The 21,002-nt window shown below is 41.1% G+C and overlaps 1 protein-coding gene across 5 annotated transcripts in view; it reads right to left on the bottom strand.

Moving 5' to 3' along the window:
* The window catches only part of pkd2 (polycystic kidney disease 2), a 40,902-nt gene that overhangs the window by 8,414 nt on the left and 11,486 nt on the right, over positions 1 to 21,002 (bottom strand). For 4 of the 5 annotated variants that reach the window (XM_041192134.1, XM_041192144.1, XM_041192168.1 and 1 more), the window contains exons 2-11: positions 20,174 to 20,287; positions 12,814 to 12,947; positions 9,977 to 10,227; positions 8,691 to 8,915; positions 7,244 to 7,472; positions 5,375 to 5,545; positions 4,367 to 4,548; positions 2,370 to 2,490; positions 1,598 to 1,696; positions 32 to 153 (exon numbers count right to left, since the gene is read on the bottom strand). In XM_041192134.1, the coding sequence (XP_041048068.1) occupies positions 32 to 153; positions 1,598 to 1,696; positions 2,370 to 2,490; positions 4,367 to 4,548; positions 5,375 to 5,545; positions 7,244 to 7,472; positions 8,691 to 8,915; positions 9,977 to 10,227; positions 12,814 to 12,947; positions 20,174 to 20,287 (1,648 nt within the window). The remainder of the gene's footprint in view (positions 1 to 31; positions 154 to 1,597; positions 1,697 to 2,369; positions 2,491 to 4,366; positions 4,549 to 5,374; positions 5,546 to 7,243; positions 7,473 to 8,690; positions 8,916 to 9,976; positions 10,228 to 12,813; positions 12,948 to 20,173; positions 20,288 to 21,002) is intronic. The other variant, XM_041192154.1, reaches the window with a different exon arrangement.

The raw sequence follows: 21,002 nt of genomic DNA, 5'->3' as shown, positions 1-21,002 counted from the left end.
AAAAAAATACTTCAACATAATTTCACTGTACCCCTTCAGATCCTGTCGTAACTCATCAAAATTTAGTCTTCCTCCAGCTTGACGCAGATTCTCTGTGATGTCATCTACTGTTGTCTTCCTCAGCCGGAGTTTCACCATGGCCTTGCTGCACCCCTAGTTAAAGAAAACGTGGTAGCTAGGATGAGCTGTTATCGGCTAAGGCAAGTTAACTAGCAGGAAAGCAATCATATTGAAAAATCTTTATAAGCAGCTGATACTTCGGTAATCAGACAAGTGTTATACTCAAAGTTTCCATAAAATTTCGTTGTGTGGGGCCAGTTTTTTCCCCACATGTTGTAAACTTAAATTTTGTATGCATGAGTGATACTTATCATGGAACTAGGATGCACTGTGTTTTCCAGTCTCCTGCACAGCTGTACACATCTGCAGCTTAGCAGGAACTCTGTGCTGTTAGGCATGCCTGCTCAAGATGGAGGCCTGAAAACATCTGAACTAAAACTCTTCATTATCACAGGCCCAACATTTGTAATTAGGTCATGCTAAGTCACTCACTGAATTCAGGATGCGCTTTGGTTGTGGTGGCACTAGCATTCTGAATTGTGCTGAGCTTGTGGAAACATTGCTAATTGTGCAGAGATAGAATGCAAAGCAGGTGTCTGTGGGGATAGGAAGGGGAAATGCATGCATGTGGATCTTCACTGTCAAAAAAAAAAAGCTAAAAAAAGTGTAATGGCTTGAGAAAACAGAGGGATGTGGGAACAATTCCAAGAGCTCTGGAACAGAGAGAGCCATTAATGAAATTAGCAAGTGTTTCTATTCATGGCTGAGTTAGCCACTGTGTTTAGAACAGATTCAAGACAAGACTACTCTAACACATCAGTACTCTGGGCCAGGTAATGCATTCTTGTTCGATACAAAGCTGTAAATAGTTGTGGGTGAGTTAAGTGGTGAGCACCTTTATTTCAGGTATCCGTAGTCACCGACTACACAAACAAGTAAGGGTTTTGAATTGACCTAAAATGGCAAAATAATAACCAAATAACAAAACACAAATCTTTGGAGATAAATCCAAACAAGCTTCAAATTAGGAATGTGGAACAGCAATGGTATGGAATTGTGTCAGTGTGTCACAGCACTAAAGATCAGAAACAAGGAATGCAACATGACAACTATCAATGGCACTGATCTAAGAGTGAACATTCAGCAGCTGAATCAAGAATGCAGTTTTGGAGCTGTTCGTGTCAGTGCCAAATTGCCAGCTATGGACCTTCCATCCACGTGAAATACTTAACTGAGAATAATCATCATCCATGGCAATTAAACATTTTGTCTGAGGCATTTGCCACCAAATCTGACTAATAGCTATTAGCCAGAAATGCAAAGCATGATTGCAGTAAAGGATTTGATAAATTGCTAGGATTATAAACCGGTACGTATCATGGGCAGCAAGATAAGAAATGGTAAAATGACACTTAATTGCAACCATAAACTGAACCACAACCCTACCCATCAAAAATATTTCATGCATCTGCAAAGCAATCAGCAATGCTTTCTACAAAAGCAAAACCAATTTATGATAAAAAAATCAAATCAATACCTTCTTAATAAGGTCAGCGAGTTCCATCTCACTTTTCTGCTGGGCCATATCGGATTTCACTTCAGAGTAGGTGTCATTAATGATGGCCAAAAACATGTTCTGGTAAAATAAGCAGAAATCATTGGAAAGAAAAACAAATCTCAAGTGGAAATAAGCAGGATTTTACGAGGAAATAATTGTTTTGCAAAACATTAGCAGATCTGTGGTATTGGTCATGGAGAGTTAGAGGATTAGTTATTTTTATAAGATAGGGGTGTTCTAAACAGTGCTCCCCTGCGGGTCTGAACATTTCTGAACATAAAACTGCTACCCATTCCCTTTCAAACAGCAGAAACACAGTCCTGACTAAGAGGTCAACCTTGGGACCAGGCTGGTTTACAAAATTAGAGGTATTAAGACAGGACTTTCCTGTTTTGGAGTTTCAAGCTTAAGACCAGGTACAATTCAAGCTGCTGATAGAATTACACTCGATTCCCCTGGATTTGGAATAAGTGTTAATCCGGATGGAACTATGGTTACCATGCACTTGACCACAACTGAATTTTGTCGACTGAAACATCACCTAATCAGCAGCCAAGAGCCACACACTGGCACTCTTTCAGCCAACGTCAGTGGACTAAACACTCAAAGACACACTTGAAATGCTGAGTCTCATAGCAACAGAAAATAGTGGCAGTAACCGGGAATGGGGGAATCAACTACGCTGCAAGTATTTTTATGTGCATGGATTTTTAAAACTTCTCCTGCAGAGATGACTGCATTCATTACTCACCAGGAGAATGAAGAAAATGAAGAACACAAAAGTGACAAAATAAATTGGTCCCAGAATCCGGTCAGCTTCTTCAATTTTGGTGAAGTCAAAATCTCCCAGAATTATGCGAAATTGAGTAAAGCTACAAGAAGGAAAGAGAGGAAAAGTAAGGCCACTTGTACTTGTTAACAATCTGCCACCTCTATCCAAATTTGTTATTAATGAGGAATATAATAGAGTTTAATCCATAAGTGAGAGAGAATATCTTCTTAATAAGGGAGACAATATCTCCATTGGTTGTAGTTTGCTTGTACAATGAGTTTTAGCTAATAAGCACTCAAAATTAAGAACGGATTAATGCAGAGTTGAAAATGGGCATTGTGACAAACATTCCAATCTATACATCCATGTAGGCTGCATAAGCATGTAGACTCAGATGTTTACAGCACAGGAGGCAGCTATTCATCCCATAGTGTCTGCGCTAGGTAACAAAGATCTGACTACACTTAAGCCCATTTTCCAGTGCTTGACCCATAGCCCTGGAGGCTATGGCAACGCAAGTGAATATCTAAATACTTCTTAAATGTAATGAGAGTTTCTGACTCAGCCACCCTTTCAGGCAGTGAGTTCCAGACTCCCACCACCCTCCGATGAAAAAATTTCTCTTCAACTCCCCTCTTAGCATTCTACCTCTTACCTTAAATCTATGCCCTCTAGTTATTGACCCCTCTACTAATGGAAAAAGTGCCTTCTTATCCACCCTATCTACACCCCTCTTAACCTCTATCAGGTCCCTTCTCAACCCTCGCTGCCCCAAGGAAAACAACCCCAGCCCATTCAATCTTTCCTCACAGCTCAGGCCCTCCAGCCCAGGAAGCATCCTGGTAAATCTCCTCTGCAATCACATCCTTCCTATAGTGTGGTGACCAGAACTGCACGCAGTACTCCAGTTGTGGCCTAACCAGCGTTTTATACAGTTCCAGCATAACCTTGTGTTCTATGCCTCGGCCAATAAAGGCACGTACCTCATATGCCTTTTTAACCACCTTATCTACCTGCCCTGCTGCCTTCAGGAATCTGTGGATATGCACACCAAGATCCCTGTGATCTTCAGTCCTTCCCAGGGTTCTACCAAATATGGTGTAATCCCAAGTTGAATCTGGGTTGAATTCCATTTGCCACTGCTCTGCCCACCTGACCAGTCCATTGATATCCTCCTGCAGTTTATTGCTATCCTCCTCACTATTTACCACCCTAGCAATTTTTGTGGCATCCGCGAACTTCTTGATCATCCCCCCTACATTTAAGTCCAAATCATTTATGTACACCACAAACAGCAAAGGCCCCAGCACCGAGCCCTGCAGAACCCCACAGGAAACAGGCTTCCAGCCACAGGAACATCCCACGTGCAGTGCTTCTGTCTAACCCAACTCTTGAAGTGCCAGGGAATGCTACAGCAAGTCGCAGCTATCTCAAACACCCACCCTTCTTTCAAATGATTCAGAAGGAGCAGGCAAGAGTTTCATTTTCATTTTCTGCCTCTCACAGCAGAGATTTATGGACAGAAACAAATAGCTAGTTCCAGGTGGGAAAGGGTGAAAACCTGAAGGACCCAAGAAACAAAACAGTGGAATAAAATGTCATCAAGCACTTTCCTCTGGGCCAATTGGCACTCTGAGTCAGTGTAAGCACTAAATGCATTGCCTAAAGGAACTAAGGAGAGCTACATACCAACATAAAAAAATGAATTAAACAACAGGGGAATAAAGGCATTACTTGATACCGGTGAGAGTGCATGAAGACCAGTGCAAAGCGAACAAATGACAAATAAAACAGAGATCTGGTGTGCACACATGAGGAAAAAGATACATATAAACCCAAGGTTACTATACTGCATTTCTGGATGTGACTACGCGCAGAGACAAAAAGCATAATATGGACAAAATAAAGAATAATAATTCTGAAGCACTCCAACCAAGTGAGGCTCAAATTCCCATCCCCACCAAAAAGACACTTACATGCAGGTGTGGAAAGTGCTGAAGTCATCAACCTGAGTGCCAAAGACAAGGTATGCCAGCTGAGCGTAAGCCAAGAAAACAATAAAAAACATGATGGCAAAGCCTATGATGTCTTTGGCACAACGAGACATGGTAGAAGACAACTGGGTCATGGTCTTGTTGAAACTAATAAATTTGAAGATCTGTGAAAATAAAAGTTTCATGTCATAAATCAACTTTACTTCCTAATTTAACTAAAGTGCATCTCAATTCTTAAATGGCACCTCCGCATTATTAACTGCGGGTCCTGGCAGGGCATTTCACAGGAGGAACAGGAGGAAGCCATTCAGTCCCACCAGCCTGTTCCATTATTTAATCAGATCACGCCTGATCTGTATCCTAACTCCATCTAACCACCTTCATTCTGAAACTCTTAATGCGCTTACCCAACAAAAACCTATCAGTCTCAGTTTTGAAAATTATAATTGACCCACAGCCTCAACACTTTTGGGAGAGAGTTCCATACTTCCACTAACCTGTGTGAAGCAGGGCTTCCTGGCTTCATCCTTAAAATTAAACCCAAGGTTGAGCCCCATTGTTCTGGACTCAACTACTCTCTAGCTACCCTATCAAATAATTTAATCATCTTAAACAGCTCAATTACATCACCCCTTATTCGTCTATATAATATTCCTCCTACGTCATGAGCTACTCTTTCAGTAGCAGTGACTCCTGCACTAATGAAGGCATAGCCAAGCACTGGACTAACAGCCTACTGACATGAGTGGCAGAACGGGTCTTTTCAAGCATTGAGAGTAGTGCCTGAATGTGTGGGCCAGAGTTTGTAGCTGTTTGCGTATTACGACCTTATTCCTACCCTGTCATGCTGTTCACTATATGCATATAAACTTTAAGCCTTATTGTGGCTTAATCCAAAAAAAATGGATTCAGCAAAAGTTTGGAGTTTGAAGGCTTAAACAAGGAACTTAATCTGAATGTTCAAGTTATATAGTTTAATTATAAACATACCTTAATCCATGCAAAAAACACAACCACTGCAGTCATGTTGTTAAACTGAATCTGCCAATATGCCAGAGACTCGAGGTTGGGGTATGAATTCTGGTTCTCAAGTAACTCTCCGAGTAATTCAGTGACTATTGATGTACGATACACATTGATGCAAATTGCTACCAAGGAAAGCTGGAAAACAAGAAAGAAAAACAATTACTACTTCCATTGAATCAACATCACAAAGTTGTGCTATTGGGTTGAGCAATGTTGTCATAACGATGTATCATGTGCAAATTGGAGTGCTATTCTTTAATTTCATTGGCTGGTCAGAGATATATTGAATGTCTTTAAAAGGACTTTTGCAAAGAAAAGACACCGAGTTAAAACGGTTGCTAATTTACAGTTGTGAAAGCCACATTCCTCATCATGGAGTCAACAACTCTGTGGAACCCTCAGAGAGACAATGGCGTTCCCTTGGAGGTGTAAAAGCCCTTTTCCACATTATCAAGAGGGAATGGACCATTCAAGGAGTTAGTAGCTGAGACATTAATATTCAATCACCTCTGGCTACCACAATGACTGACAGGATACACAAAAAAAACTGTCTGACCTGTAGGAGGCCACTGTTGATCTGAAAGACTTCTAACACAGGAAAGAGAATCCCACTACCAGTGGGAACCAACGACAGTGCAATTTGAACGCCAGCATGACAGCAGACATCTTTACTGCCAAGTGTGGAAAGGGCAGCACAAGTTGCTAGAAACAGAAAATAAGGAGTCTGCAGAATGGACCAGTAACATCATCTCTCTCTACCTTCAATTTCCAAATTCAGGACCCTACATCTGTTACATCTGGAATACATCACAGAAACAGAGATGGAGAATTTAAATCGAAAGAAACTTCTAAGTACCATAAAATCCACTTTGGAGGAAGACGAATTACAATTTAAAAGGGATTGCTTCCAGCAAAATAACCAACTTACATCGGCTACAACACCTGCAATTTCAAGACACCCAAAAGAACATCAGAGCATGTATTTCCTCTCTCTCTCTCTCTCTCTCACAGACTTTAACTCATTAATTCCATCCCCTACACCCAATAACGTGTTGTGTGTGTATGTTGCGGGTTTCGGGATGTGTTTTTACCTTTTTAATAAGTCTTACATTTTTACCTGGGTGGACTTTTACACAATAAAACTAACTGCTTATTTGTTAACTCAAGAGACCTGGCTGGTTTATTTCTTCATATCGCTTTACATATGGTCAAGTGCAGCCTGAATTGAAAAAAAGATAATTTTAAAAAATTCAAACTCTATTACTGCCAATCTCAGGGGTAGAAAAGAGAGGAGTTTATTCATTCTTCTGGACTTGGTCATAACAGTGTTTAGTTGGGGTTAGGAGGAGAGTACCACAGCCCAGAATCAGAACTTGCAGGAATGCCCACTAAGTCCACCAACCAGAAGCACAAGCCTACAGAATCACTAGTTGGGAAAGTTGCTGAAGTGAGAGGAGGAGCTAATGGATTTAAGCTGCAGTACTGAGTAAGGGCGAAGAGAAGATGCACAAGACTACCAAATACACTTCTCCAAGCCCCAGAGATAAAGGCCTGGAAAACTAACACTGCCCAAAATTTCCTACATTAAAAGTGACTGCACTTCAAAAGTACTTCACTGGATGTAAAGTGCTTCAGGGCCTCCTGAGGTCATGAAAGGTGTTCTAGAAATGCCCATTTGTTTATCTTTTATATAAAAGATGCTGCATCTTCGAGTTCTTCCACTGAATGCTAAAATCAGTCTGTATTTGCAGAAACTTCCTTTCTGATGGTAGGTTAAACCTCCAAAAATAATGTAACAAAATAATTGCATCCACCTCACCGTTAGACACTTACCACAATGATCACAATATCCAAACAGTTCCACACACTCTTGAAGTAATACAGTTTGTGAATATGGATCTCCAGAATCTCCTCAATGATGTAGTAAAATATGAAAATACAGAATGCAATTTCACAGGCTGCCAGGAAATAGTCAAATGAGGATACATAGCGAATAAGTTTCACTGTCTGAAACTGCCAGGATGAAAGAGCACCTCCTGTTGCTGGGAACTCGACCACCAACCTGTCCAATCGGGACAAAAATAAACAAAAATGACCAAAATATAGGAATAACGTGAGCCAATTCCTGAATTAACAAAGAATCCACTAAAACATAAAATATATACAAATATTACATGGTCAAGATACATCATGATACACCACACAGTGTGTGATGAAGGGCGAATAATTACATAAGCTTAATTGAAAGAAGACATTCTCTAACTTCAATGTGGTCATCTGTGATTAGGTTCATTGTCCACATGAAATCCAAAGCATTTCCCATGAATATCGTTCGCTGGTTTCAGTTTAAGAGAGACATGCCTGAAGAACTGTTGTTTGGAGGTTGGGGGAGTGGAAAAAAAAGGGGGGGTATGTCACAATCTGTGCTGTACTTTCAATGAGAGATTACAGCAATTCCAGAAAAATGGCACCCCAAGTCATTTCCAGTCACTTCTCCAAGAGGTTCTACAGAAGCTGTAGAAAATCAGGAAACTCCTGCAGAAATTCTAGGTCATGTTGTTTTGTAGGAGCCACAGCCTCATTTGTCCATCCTCAATAATTTGACAGAAGCAGACAATCCTTCCATCTACGAAGCACCCAAGAAACACGCAACACAGCTTCGTCAACATTTTTAGTCACGTCGAGATTCCAGCCTGGATCCCAGCTGTTTGGGTGCTTCACGTACATTCACTTCTTTGGGTTTCTTTACCGATGCTCCATGTTCCTTAGACCTGGATTCATCTACACACCTGTCGCTTTCTGATTACTCATACATTGTCTTTAGTACTTACATCAGGTCCCATAACTATTCTGTGCTTAGACCAATTTTAATCCCTTTACAAACAGGTGGCAAATTTCATTATAGTTTAGAATTGTCTCGTTTTAAAAGAAAGGTCCAACTTCTGAATTGTCCCCTCCCTACCATCAGAAAGTTAACAATGATGTATATCCCTCATCACTCAATTATAATTCAAATTGTGCAAAACTGGTCTCCTGTGTTGGATTAAAATTCCTAATAGTAAATAATCCCAATGTTTTTCAAGCAAAATAAAACAGAACTGCTAACTGCTGTTTTATGGCAGTACCTTACCTACAGGTACAATCACATCTTCCTATCCCAAGCCACTGCAGGCTGTCACAAACATGGAAAGCCAGTGTTTTTTTTTAAAAAAAGAAAAGCCAGTGAGTTTGAGGTTTCAAACACAGTGACGAACAAAGAAGCATTTAAAACTGGCCGTACCTGATCACACAAAACAAGTTAATGTTGGCGTTGTAGACAGAGAAATCAACAAACACAACCCTGGTGCCTCGATCAAGCCAGAGGTTCTCCTTCAATACTTTTAACTTTGCTGCTGTCTCATCTCTATGCCTTGCCAGGTCCAGGTAATATCCAGCTCCACTGTATGTAGCGACTAATCCCCAGTAGCTGGTCTCTTTCAAATCTTTCTCGCTTGTATAAATCCAGCTGGTTTAATTTGAAAAGAGAAGAAAAATAATCATCTCAGAAAATGTTTCTGCCCATGGCTGAAGATGCAAATCTCTAGAGTATGGTTCAGAGTTAGTGCGAGCAGTCATTTTTCCTAAGTGACCGAGGAGAATGAATGTTCCAGGCTATTTGGCTACAGATAACATCACAATTGAGCCTAATGCTATCTTCAACTAATTGTCACATATGCACTCATTCCTACAGTCACTAAATACCAATCAAGAGCAGCAATATTGGTTGATTATTTTAGGTCCTCTAACCACTTTTAGCATCATCACTATGGCAACTTACAGCACCTCAACTCACAGCCTGGCTGAGGGCAGCTAACTCAGCATAGAGCAGGAATCAAAACTGGTAGCCCGAGTCTGTTTTGCTTAGAACGACACTTCAGTGTGGCAACCAACTCTGATTATCAAAGGAGTTGAGAATCATTTGATAATGATACAACGAATTATCTTATGTGATCAACTAGAATTGAGCAACAACTAGAATTGATAGGCAACAGTAGAATGGAACCTAATTACCAGTGCAGCCCAGGTTTAGATCCACACAGGAAGCTGAAATTGGAATCACTGCTCCTACCAGAAGCTACACTATTAGAGAGGTGGATCAAAGATAGGGGCTACAACACAGTAAACCCAATTCTCTGACTCATGCACCTCATGAACATGGATTACAGAATTACCCTGTATTTCCTTCTCGAAGTCTTTCAGGGTGAGAAGCAAGATCTCAATGGTCAATGCCAACCCATTTTGTTATAAATGCAGTCAAAGCACAAAACTAAATTCATAGCCTTAATCCAAAAATTCACATGCAGGAGAATGACAAAGGAGCAAACAATCACAGTGGTACCATAATGCAATGGGCAAATGTTCCATTAAGGAAAAAAAAATCAAGATCCAAACAACCCCATTTCTGCTGCCTGGCACAGACTATCAATATAATTTTAAGAATTTATTTTCCATTGTGCAGAACATGATCACTCATTATAAATTATTTTCATAGAACTATAGCAGAAGTAAAAGTAAAATGATACATACGCGGTTTTAGACATAAGGCCAAATGGTGCCGTATCTTCATTTGCAACTGAATACACATCATAGCATTCCTTGATTTCATCTTTTAGATCTTCATGTATTTTACAAGATTCATTCTTCACTTTTAGCTGCCTAACACGAGGCACTCCCAAAAGCAGATTTTCATAGTAAATGAAACTTTTGTTCTCAGCCAGTGTTTCATTATTGTACCACAGATCCCAATAAAGCCCATCTAACAAAGGGCCTTCTGTGAACTAGGAGGGAAGACATTTAGTGAACAAAAGCACAATGGGTTATTCCCAATTGTCCATAAAATCTACCAACATCTAAACGAATATATGGAACATTCCTTGTTCCAGTCCTACTCAGTCTCCCTCCCACAACTCTTTTCTCTGGTACATCAATGACTGTTTCAGTGCCGCTTCATGCTCTTGTCTGGACCTGGAAAAATTTAACAATTTTGCTTCCAATTTCGACCCCTCCATCACTTTCACATGGTCCATCTCCTACACCTCCCTTCCCTTTCTTGACCTCTCTGTCTCAATTTCTGGTGAAAGACTGTCCACCAATATCCATTACAAGCCTACCGATTCCCAAAGCTACCTCGACTACAGCTCCTCACACCCCGCTTCCTGTAAGGACTCCATCCCATTCTCTCAATTCCTTCGCTTCTGTCACATCTGTTCCGATGATGCCACTTTCCAAAACAGTGCTTCTGACATGTCTCCCTTCTTCCTTAACTGAGGTTTTCCGCCCACGGTGGTTGATAGGACCCTCAACCGTGTCCGACCCATCTCCTGCGCCTCTGCCCTCACACCTTCCTCCTCCTCCCAGAACCATGATAGGGTCCCCCTTGTCCTCACTTTTCACCCCACCAGGCTCCGCATTCAAAGGATCATCCTCCGCCATTTCCGCCAACTCCAGCATAATGTCACCACCTAACACATCTTCCCTTCATCCCTGTCAGCATTCCGCCGGGATCGTTCCCTCCGGGATACCCTGGTCCACTCCTCCATCACCCCCAATACCTCAACCCCCTCCCACGGCACCTTCCCATGCAATCGCAGAAGGTGCAACATCTGCCCCTTTACTTCCCTCCTCCTCACCACCCAAGGGCCCAAGCACTCCTTTCAGATGAAGCAGCACTTTACATGCACCTCTTTCAATTTGGTCTACTGCATTCGTTGCTCCCAATGTGGTCTCCTCTACATTGGAGAGGCCAAACGCAGAGTGGGTGACCGCTTTGTGGAACACCTTCGGTCTGTCCGCAAGCATGACCCAGACCTCCCTGTCGCTTGCCATTTCAACACTCCACCCTGCTCTCATGCCCACATGTCTGTCCTTGGCCTGCTGCAATGTTCCAGTGAAGCTCAACGCAAAGTGGAAGAACAGAACCTCATCTTCTGACTAGGACTTTACAGCCTTCCCGACTTAACACTGAGTTCAATAACTTCAGACCATGAACTCTCTCCTCCATCCCCAATCCTTTTTAATCCCTTTTTTCTTAATCATTTTTATTTTCTTAATTTTTATTTAATTTTTTCCCCACTTATTTTCATTATTTTAAAAATTGATTTCCATTTTTATTCATTGTTTTATCCCCAGCTTTTAACCTTTTCGATCTTTTTTCCCCACACCGTCCCCTCACCCCATCTCCACCCCCACTAGAGCCATCTGCCATTATCACATTCTGCTTTCCACTCAATGTCTCCATTAGCACCTCCTTTAGCCAGTACTACCACTATTAACAACCCTTTGACCTTTTGTTTATATCTTTCGCAATTTCTCCTTTGCCTCCACCTATCGCTGGCCTTCTATCCAGCTTTACCTGTTCTGCCCTCCCTAAACAGTATATATTTCACCATATTTCTACTTCTTTAGCCCTGAAGGAGTCATACAGACTCGAAACGTTAACTGTCTTTCTCTCCACAGACCTGCTGAGTTTTTCCAGCATTTTTTTGTTTTTGTTTCAGATTTCCAGCATCCACAGTATTCTGCCTTTATGCCAACATCTAAACAACCTTCTGCAAGCTGTATGAGTGTTTCTTTTTAAATGAACTATCTTCCCCCAACAAATTTAAACAAGGTTTTTATCCATTCTATCCCATTGGGTTGGGCAATAGTCACTGGGTTTGTTCTTCTCCCTCTCCCCCTTGAATGAGACAATATACCCAGGAACAGATTTGAGAGCTGCTTCTTTAGCCACAGACTGGAGATGGGATCCATTTGGCTTAGAGTCTACTCCTTCCACAGACCTTGTACAATCTAATCTGTCGTGGACTCTATTAAAGCCTTCTATTTAAAATGAAAACCATACATCCTAATACACACTCAAGTCTTCCTAATGTCATATTTATCAAGCATTTGTGTCAACATTTTCCAATATAAATTCCATGTTGTTTACATTTGTAACTGATATTTGCCACAAGGCAACTATACCCTCCCAGCAGTGGCAGCACTGTAGTGTCTCAGTTTTACATCTCCCAATTCCTTAGCCCATACTGCATAAAAATTATTCTCCAAATAGCCATGGGCTTTGCTATTTGAATTCTTTAAATCTGCTCTACATGTTTCTCCTCAAACATTCCCTAACCTGCTCCAAACCCACTTCCTACAAGAACAAAAACTCTCCTGGTTATCGACAACTGCACTTCGAAACGTGTCTATTGCTAGTCTTCTTGCAATAAATGAAGATTTTGATGCATCCAACTAAGGGCACAGGATAAGTACTAAATAAATAAACACACACGAGGATATGGATTAATAATTTATATAGCCCACTGCCCTTTTGTGGTTACATTTTACTCATTAATTTTAAAGTATTTAATCTGCAACTGTACCTTCCAGAAATCATCCATGTTGGACACGCTTCTGAAGTTGGTTTTCTCGTTTTCAGAGAAAGGAGTATCTAGGAACAGATTGGCCATGACTTTGGTGTAATAGTACATGTTGGAGCTGACCATCCCATAGGTCACTGTAACAGAAATAAAAGTAGTGAATAGAAACTTTGTTTTAATGCTCATTCTGGGTTTTTAAACTAGATGAGACATTTTCAACCAGTGTGTGGGATCCTCCGGACATTGCAGGTGAAAGCAAGGTTAAGTGACTAGGTCTGTTGAACTGTAGTATTTTAGAGGCTCAACATCAGGACATAAGAATAAATGCGGTTTAAACCTTGCACTCCCTCAAGCCAGCTCTGCCAATCAAGATCATGGCTGATCTCATTGATTGGACTCCAGGTTGGAGTTTTACAGAGGCCCTGGCCTAATTTAAAAGCTGCCTACAGTTACATCACAAGTCCCAGCTAGAACGGGGGGGGGGGGGGGGGGGGGGGGGTGTGCGCAAGGGGACAACTCCTCAATTTCCTCTATCAATCATTCTTTCAGCATGCAGAAGAAAGGGGATCGCTGTATAAATTAAAGGCACTCAAAATGGATTTGCTGCTGAGTAGAAATATAAACATCTAATCAAAGGCCAGAGTTTCAAACCCTCTCTTTCTAATATTTTCCTTAACATAATGAGTTTGTGACTTCCATACTATGTCTCATCTGTCCTATCAACAAGACCAAAGTTCAGCCTTGTGTCTGCGTGAGGTGGTGCTGTAATATTGTACAGCTGTCACCAAACTCCAGTGTCACTTCAACCAATTATCCCAAGCCAGACACAAAATCACAGAATGGTTGCAAGATAGGAGGTGGCCATTCAGCCTGTCATGTCTGTGCTAGCTCTCTGAAGAACCAATTCACTTAGTGCCATTTCTCCACCTTCACCCTGTAACACTGCACATTCTTCATTTTCAGATAATAATGCAATATCCTCTTGAATGCCTCGATTGAAGCTGCCTTCACTACATTCCGGGAGTGCGCTCCAGATCCTAACCACTCACGGCATGAAAAGGTTTTTCCTCATGTCACCATTACTTTTGCCAAATGCCTTAAACCTGTGCCTTCTGTTTTCAATATTTCCACCAATGGGAACAGTTTCTCCCTATTTACTCTGTCTAGGCCAGTCATGATTTTGAACACCTCTATCAAACCTGCTCTCACCCTTCTCTTCTCCAAGGAAAATAATCCCAAATTCGCCAATTTTTATATTCATTTAGGGTGTGGGGGCATCACAGGCTAGACCAGAACAAAAACAGAATTACCTGGAAAAACTCAGCAGGTCTGGCAGCATCGGCGGAGAAGAGTTGACGTTTCGAGTCCTCTTGACCCTTCAACAGAAGTAGATGAATCCAAGGAGAGGGGTGAAATATAAGCTGGTTTAAGGTGTTAAGGTGTGTGCGTGGGGGGGGGGGGGGGGAAAGAGAGAGAGAGAAGAGAAGTGGAGGGGGATGGTGTGGTTGTAGGGACAAGCAAGCAGTGATAGGAGCAGATCATCAAAAGATGTCACAGACAAAAGAACACAGAGGTGTTGAAGTTGGTGATATTATCTAAACGAATGTGCTAATTAAGAATGGATGGTAGGGCACTCAAGGTATAGATACGGAAATCTTGTCGCAGACAAACAGAACTTCAAGGTAGGCATTTCTTGAAGAGCAGTGGCAGTCAATTAAAGACAGAGATAAAACACACAGACACACACACAGACACCTTAAACCAGCTTATATTTCACCCCTCTCCTTGGATTCACCTAGTTCTGCTGAAGGGTCATGAGGACTCGAAATGTCAACTCTTTTCTTCTCCGCCGATGCTGCCAGACCTGCTGAGTTTTTCCAGGTAATTCTGTTTTTGTTTTGGATTTCCAGCAGCTGCAGTTTTTTTGTTTTTATTACAGTCTAGACCAGCATGTATTGCCCATCTCTAGTTGCCCTTGGCAAGGTGGTGGTGAGCTACCTTGAACCGCTGTAGTCCATGTGGTGTTAGGGAGGGAGTTCCAGGATTTTGAACCATGAACAATGAAGGAATGGCCAATCTATTTAACTTAAGTTACTCATCCCTGGAACTATTCTCATGAACCTTTTCTGCACCCTCTCTAATGCAGATTCTGCCAGGGTGCTTGTACGAGATGGCTTCTTGTTTCTACTTTGTATACCTCAATTTCTACCACAATGTTTGGTTATCATGGAGCACTGTGGATAGGGCAAAAGATGCACAATATGTTAATTATTAATCCGTTGTGGATGACTGAATCCCTGACAATGACTTGAACACAGCTTCAAAAATAATTAGTTTCACTTTGAATCCAGATTAGCCACGTGAGTCACATGTAGAAGAGAGCTCTGTAAAAACACTCCTTTTCCCTGCCTCTTTTGCCACCAATTTTCACAGATTCACAGAATTTTAATGGCACAGGAGGCCATTCCACCCATCATGGCTACACCAGCTCTCCTGATGGGCATCATGACCTAATGCCATTGCCCTTTCCCCGTACCCCTGCACATTATTTCTATTCAAATAATCATCTAATGCCCTTTTGAATGCCTCGATTGAACCTGCCTCCTCCACACTTCCAGGCAGCGCATTCCAGACCCGAACCACTCGTAGTGTGAAAAAGTTTTTCCTCACGTCACAATTGCTTCTTTTGTATATCATTTTAAATCTGTGCCCTCTTGTTCTTGATCATTGTACGAGTGGGAACAGCTTCTCCTTATCTACTCTGTCCAGCCCCCTCATGATTTTGAACATCTCTCTCAAATCTCCTCTCAGCTGCCTTCTCTCCAAGGAGAACAGTCTCAACCTCTCCAATCAACCTCATTGAAGTTTCTCATCCCTATAACCATTCTTGTAAACCTCCAACAAAAATAAAAGTACCTGGAAAAACTCAGCAGGTCTGACAGCATCTGCAGAGAGGAATACAGTTAACGTTTCGAGTCCTCATGACTCTTCAACAGAACTAAGTAAAAGTAGAAAAGATTATCTAAGGAATGTGCTAATTAAGGGTAGAAAGCAGGACAAGCAAGGTACAGATAGCCCTAGTGGGGGTGGGATGAGGTGAAGGGAAGGGATCGAAATAGGCTAAAAGGTAGAGATAAAACAATGGATGGAAATACATTTAAAAATAATGGAAATAGATAGGAAAAGAAACATATATATAAATTATTGGAAAAAAAAGGGGGTGGGGATGGAGGAGATAGTTCATGATCTAAAATTGTTGAATCAATATTCAGTCCGGAAGGCTATAAAGTGCCTAGTCAGAAGATGAGGTGCTGTTCCTCCAGTTTGCGTTGAGCTTCACTGGAATAATGCAGCAGGCCAAGTCAGACATGTGGGCATGAGAGCAGGGTCGAGTGTTGAAATGGCAAGCGACAGGGAGGTTTGGGTCATGCTTGCGGACAGACCGAAGGTGTTCTGCAAAGCGGTCACCCAGCCTGCGTTTGGTCTCTCCAATGTAGAGGAAACCGCATTGGGAGCAACGAATGCAGTAGACATCTTGTAAACCTCTTCTTCACTTGCTCCAATGTGTTCACATCCTTCCTATAATGTAGCGCCCAGAACTGTACACAATACTCCAGCTGAAGTCTAACGAACGTCTTATATAAATTTAGCATAACCTCCTTGCTCTTGGACTGTATGCCCCTATTAATGAAGCTCAGGATACTATATGCTGTATTAACTGCTCTCTCCAATGGTCCTGTCACTTTCAATGATCTGTGCACACGTACGCTCAGGTCTTTATGCTCCTGTACCCCCTTCAAAATTTTACCCCTTATTTTATATTGTTTATGTTCTTCCTACCAAAATGCAACACTTTGCACTTCTCCACATTGAACTTCATCTGCCACCTATCTTCCCACTCCACCAACTTGTCTATGTCCTTTTGAAGTTCTACACCGTTCTCCTCAGTTTACAACAGTCCCAAGCTTCGTAACATCCGCAAACTTTGAAATTGTCCCCAGCACACCAAGATCTAGATCATTAATATATATCATTAATATTCACCTCTCCTCCTTCCTGGAAGCCCAAATCCCTTCTGCCCTTAGTATCTTGCACTGCACCTTTTTTTTTTACATTAAGCAAAAGCTTGGGGGACAATAATTCACTGGTGTGTTCTCCACAGCATGCCCGCAACCAGGGTCAACTTGCCAACCAATCAGCTCCATCTTCTCATGCAGTATACACTGTTGCTCCCTTTGCATCTGACCTGATGAGTGCAAGCCAAAAAGCTTCAACAGCATGTCTCTTTTTTCAGCAATACTTGCTCTGCGCTATCAAACGACTATTGTAACTTTCATTATTCTGGTTTGTGGATAAAGCAATTAAACCACTCAATGCTTTTCACAAGATTTTCGTTCAGCATTTATTCCCTCAACAACTGAAATTTATAATTCCAAACAAAATTTAAAATAAAATTAAAAATGCAAAGAGTTAGATATTAGAATTCAATTTACCCATTCAATGGTCTTTAATTTCTATTTTTTTTAACTTCAAGCCTATTTCAAAAGCCTAGATGACAAATAGCTATTTTTACCTTGACAGTTAAGAGCACTTTCAGACATATTTGGCCATTGTAAGAGCATGTGTGGTTTGCAGCATGCAGTCTGTATCAACAGGAATTATGAGCACCCTGTGAGAATTCAAGAATTTTTTTAGCTCTTTCCAAAATAAACAAACTTGGGATTGAATTCCAAAATGTTATTTCAAGCAAGGAATTACAGTTAGTGCTAAATATTATTTTCTATTATAAACTGTTCAGACAGACAGCAGTCACATTGGCTTCTTTATTAATAGGAAGAAAGATAGATTGTTGACTGAGAATTATTATTTTTTGGTCATTCACCTCGATATTGGTTTTATGTCAAGTTAAAAATCTCCCCTGAACTCTTTCAGGCTTGAGGAAATTTTATATATGAACTTAGAAAACTGCACATACAATGACCTTGTGTGTTTCACCATGTAATTTATGGAAATTTATACAATCATTAGTAAACATAAACTCAACAAATTCACCAGCAGAGCACAAAGATACATTTACCATTTTCTATGCTCCTGATTCCAAGGCCTCAAGCCTAGTATCGACAGACCCAGGGGCCCTTTCAAGTGCTTGCACTGGCCCAAAGGCCTCCCCCCAGTTATGTCAGTTTCCCTGCTCATGTTAACTGGCATAACAGCCCCTGTTTCTTACAGAAACCTCAGAGTTAATGTGAGTAATGCCACAGGAAATATAACCAAAATTTACAGCCAGCCATCAGTTTCATCCCCAGTAAAAGATTTCGACAATCCAAAAATAACGAAATCAACATCCAAAAAAAAAGTGGTAAAGAATGAGGAAGACCTCAGGATGACTGGTGAAATGAGCAGACACATGGCAGATGAAATTTAGAGAAGTGTGAAGTAATTCATTCTGGTCTGAAGATTGAGGAATCACAGAATTTTAATGGCACAGAAGGAGACCACTCAGGTCATTATGTCTGCACCAGCTCGCCAAATAAGCATTATGACCTAGTGCCATTGGCCCGCCTTTTCCCCATACCCCTGCACATTATCTGAATGGAAACAATCATCTAATGCCCTCTTGAATGCCTCGATTGAACATGCCTCCACCACACTTCCAAGCAGTGCATTCCAGATCCAAACCACTCGTGTGAAAGTTTTTTCTCACATCACATTTGCTTCTTTTGCAAATCGTTTTAAACCTGTGCCCTCTCGTTCTTGATCCTTTTATGAGTGGGAACAGCTTCTCCCTCTCTACTCTGTCCAGCTCCCTCATGATTTTGAACATCTCTATCAAATCTCCTCTTAGCATCTTCTCTTCAAGGAGAACAGTCCAACCTCTCCAATCTATCCCCATAGCTGAAGCTTCTCTTCTCTGGAACCATTCTTGTAAACCTCTTCTGCACTCTGTCCATGTGTTCACATCCTTCCTATAATGTGGTGCCCAGAACAGGCAGTATAAACTAAACTGTACACTTTTAAAGGGATGCAAAGGCACAGACGCCTGGGGTGAACATACACAAATTGTTGAAAGTGGCAGTGCATGTTAAGAAGTCTATTAAAAAAGCATATGGGACCCTGGGCTTTATAAATAGAGGAATGGAATACAAAAGCAAGGAAAGTATGCTAAACTTTTACAAAGTCAGCAGTTAGGCCTCAGCCAGAGCACTGTGTCCAATTCTGGGCACTACACATTAATAAGGTCGTGGCCTTGGAGACGGTACAGAGGAAAGCTATCGAATGCTAAGGATGAGGGACTTCAGTTGATTTGGAGAGACTGCAGAAGCTAAGATTGTTCTCTTTAGAGTAGGGAAAAATCAAGGAGAGATCAAATAAAGGTGTTCAAAATTATGCGGGTTTGGATAGAGTCGATGGTACAAACTTTTCGTGGGCAGTAGGTTAGTAATCATAGGTGTCAGATTTAAAATAGCTAACAAAAAAGCCAGAAAGGAAATAAGATTTTTTTCCTCTTCAAAAACACACCTAGTTATTGCGATCTTGAATGCACTGCCTTAAAGGGTGATGGAAGCAGATCCAATAGAAAAACTTTCAAAAGGAATTTGGATGTCAGTGTTAAAAGCAAAAAAATACAGGGCTATGGGGAAAAAGCAGGGGAGTGGGGCTGATTGGATAACTCTTTGAGAGCTAGCAAAGACCTGATGAGCTGTTTACATAGCCTGAGATGAATTATCTCAGCTGATATGAACTCTATTGGATTCCCCATTGCTAATGTTAGTAGAACTAGTCTTTTCACAAATACACCAACTACCATCTGTCTTCAACAGCACAACTGCATTCTGCAAAGTGAGGAACATGCTCAAGAATCACAATTACCGTTGAATAGTAAAAAGATTTTAAAATGGCTGCTCGATATTGTTGCTACTTCATTCACAAACTTACTAATAGCTTCAATCCATAGCCAACTTGGCCAAATAACGAGCAGGCGACACTGACTGAGCAAAGCTTCATAACAGATTTGAGAGAATCAAGTAGATGACCAAAGTCAAGAATGTACTATCCAGTTCTGTATGTTTTGTAACAGCAGTTAACACATCTGACTCTTGGAGTGATGTTATTGCACACAGTGTGATTTGGTCACTTGTATGAGGAGCCTATCAGTCTTCTGTCTAATTGTGATAAAGACTATACTGTATTTGAAATATTAATCATCCCATCTATTACACATTAATGCAATACAATGAGCATTCTCCTCTTTAAAGCAGGTCCACCTTACTTGCATTTTAATAAATTGTGTAGAACAGCACCTGTTATAAAATAAACACCACTATTCCCTTGGTCTAGTTAAGAAGCTGGAGATCGCACTTACAGATACACAGAATCACCATGAAAATGATGTATGTCACCAACTCTCGCAGCATGTTCTTCAGGTATCTTTCTCTACTAATAGCTTGATCCACAGTCAGACGTGTCCCCCATAAAGCTTAAGAAAGAATAAAAGAGGGTAATGACATGGACTTTTGAAACAACATCAAACAGTAAAAATCAAACATTTATAGGCTTCATAGACCAATAGAGTTTACAAATCAAATTTCATGAGATTTAAAATAATTCTACAACTACCATTAATTGACATATATCATTACAGAAGCAATTTTCGCACCAAACCAATCAATGCACGATGCGTTGAGCCTTTTAAACTGTTTCCAGACTGGCCAGGGCCTCTGTGTAGCCACCCAACATCAGTGAGGTCACCAAGACCATCCAGGCTGCAGCTGTGGTGCAGTCCAAACAATAATCACATTGTCGAGGAGGGTTTGCTGACTAAGTTTGAAAGTGGGCTTAAAGAACTCCATCTAACCACTGACAAGGCTATTGAATGGCTCTGTGACTATTCAAACACTAAATAAATAATGCATGACATAATGCTATCAAACTTGCTCTTGTTTTGAGAATTGCAAGAAACTGCAAGACCATTCAAAGGCGTCACATAGCTATCAATGTTCCATCAGCTGCAGTTTACATTGCACTACAAACAGACGACAACGATACGAAGACCACATCTCCCAACCTGGCCCTATGGTCGGATTGGCAGAAAAGGCCTCAGAATGAAAAATCACCAGTTCTGCATAAATGCAGCGATGTTAGCCAAAATAATCTTTGTCACATATATACACGCATATTTATAGATGTATGTG

The sequence above is a fragment of the Carcharodon carcharias genome, chromosome 1 (assembly GCF_017639515.1).
Source record: "Carcharodon carcharias isolate sCarCar2 chromosome 1, sCarCar2.pri, whole genome shotgun sequence".
Lineage (NCBI taxonomy): Eukaryota > Metazoa > Chordata > Chondrichthyes > Lamniformes > Lamnidae > Carcharodon > Carcharodon carcharias.
The sequence above is the reverse complement of the archived record's forward strand: the minus strand, read 5'-3'. Positions and strand labels throughout refer to the sequence as shown.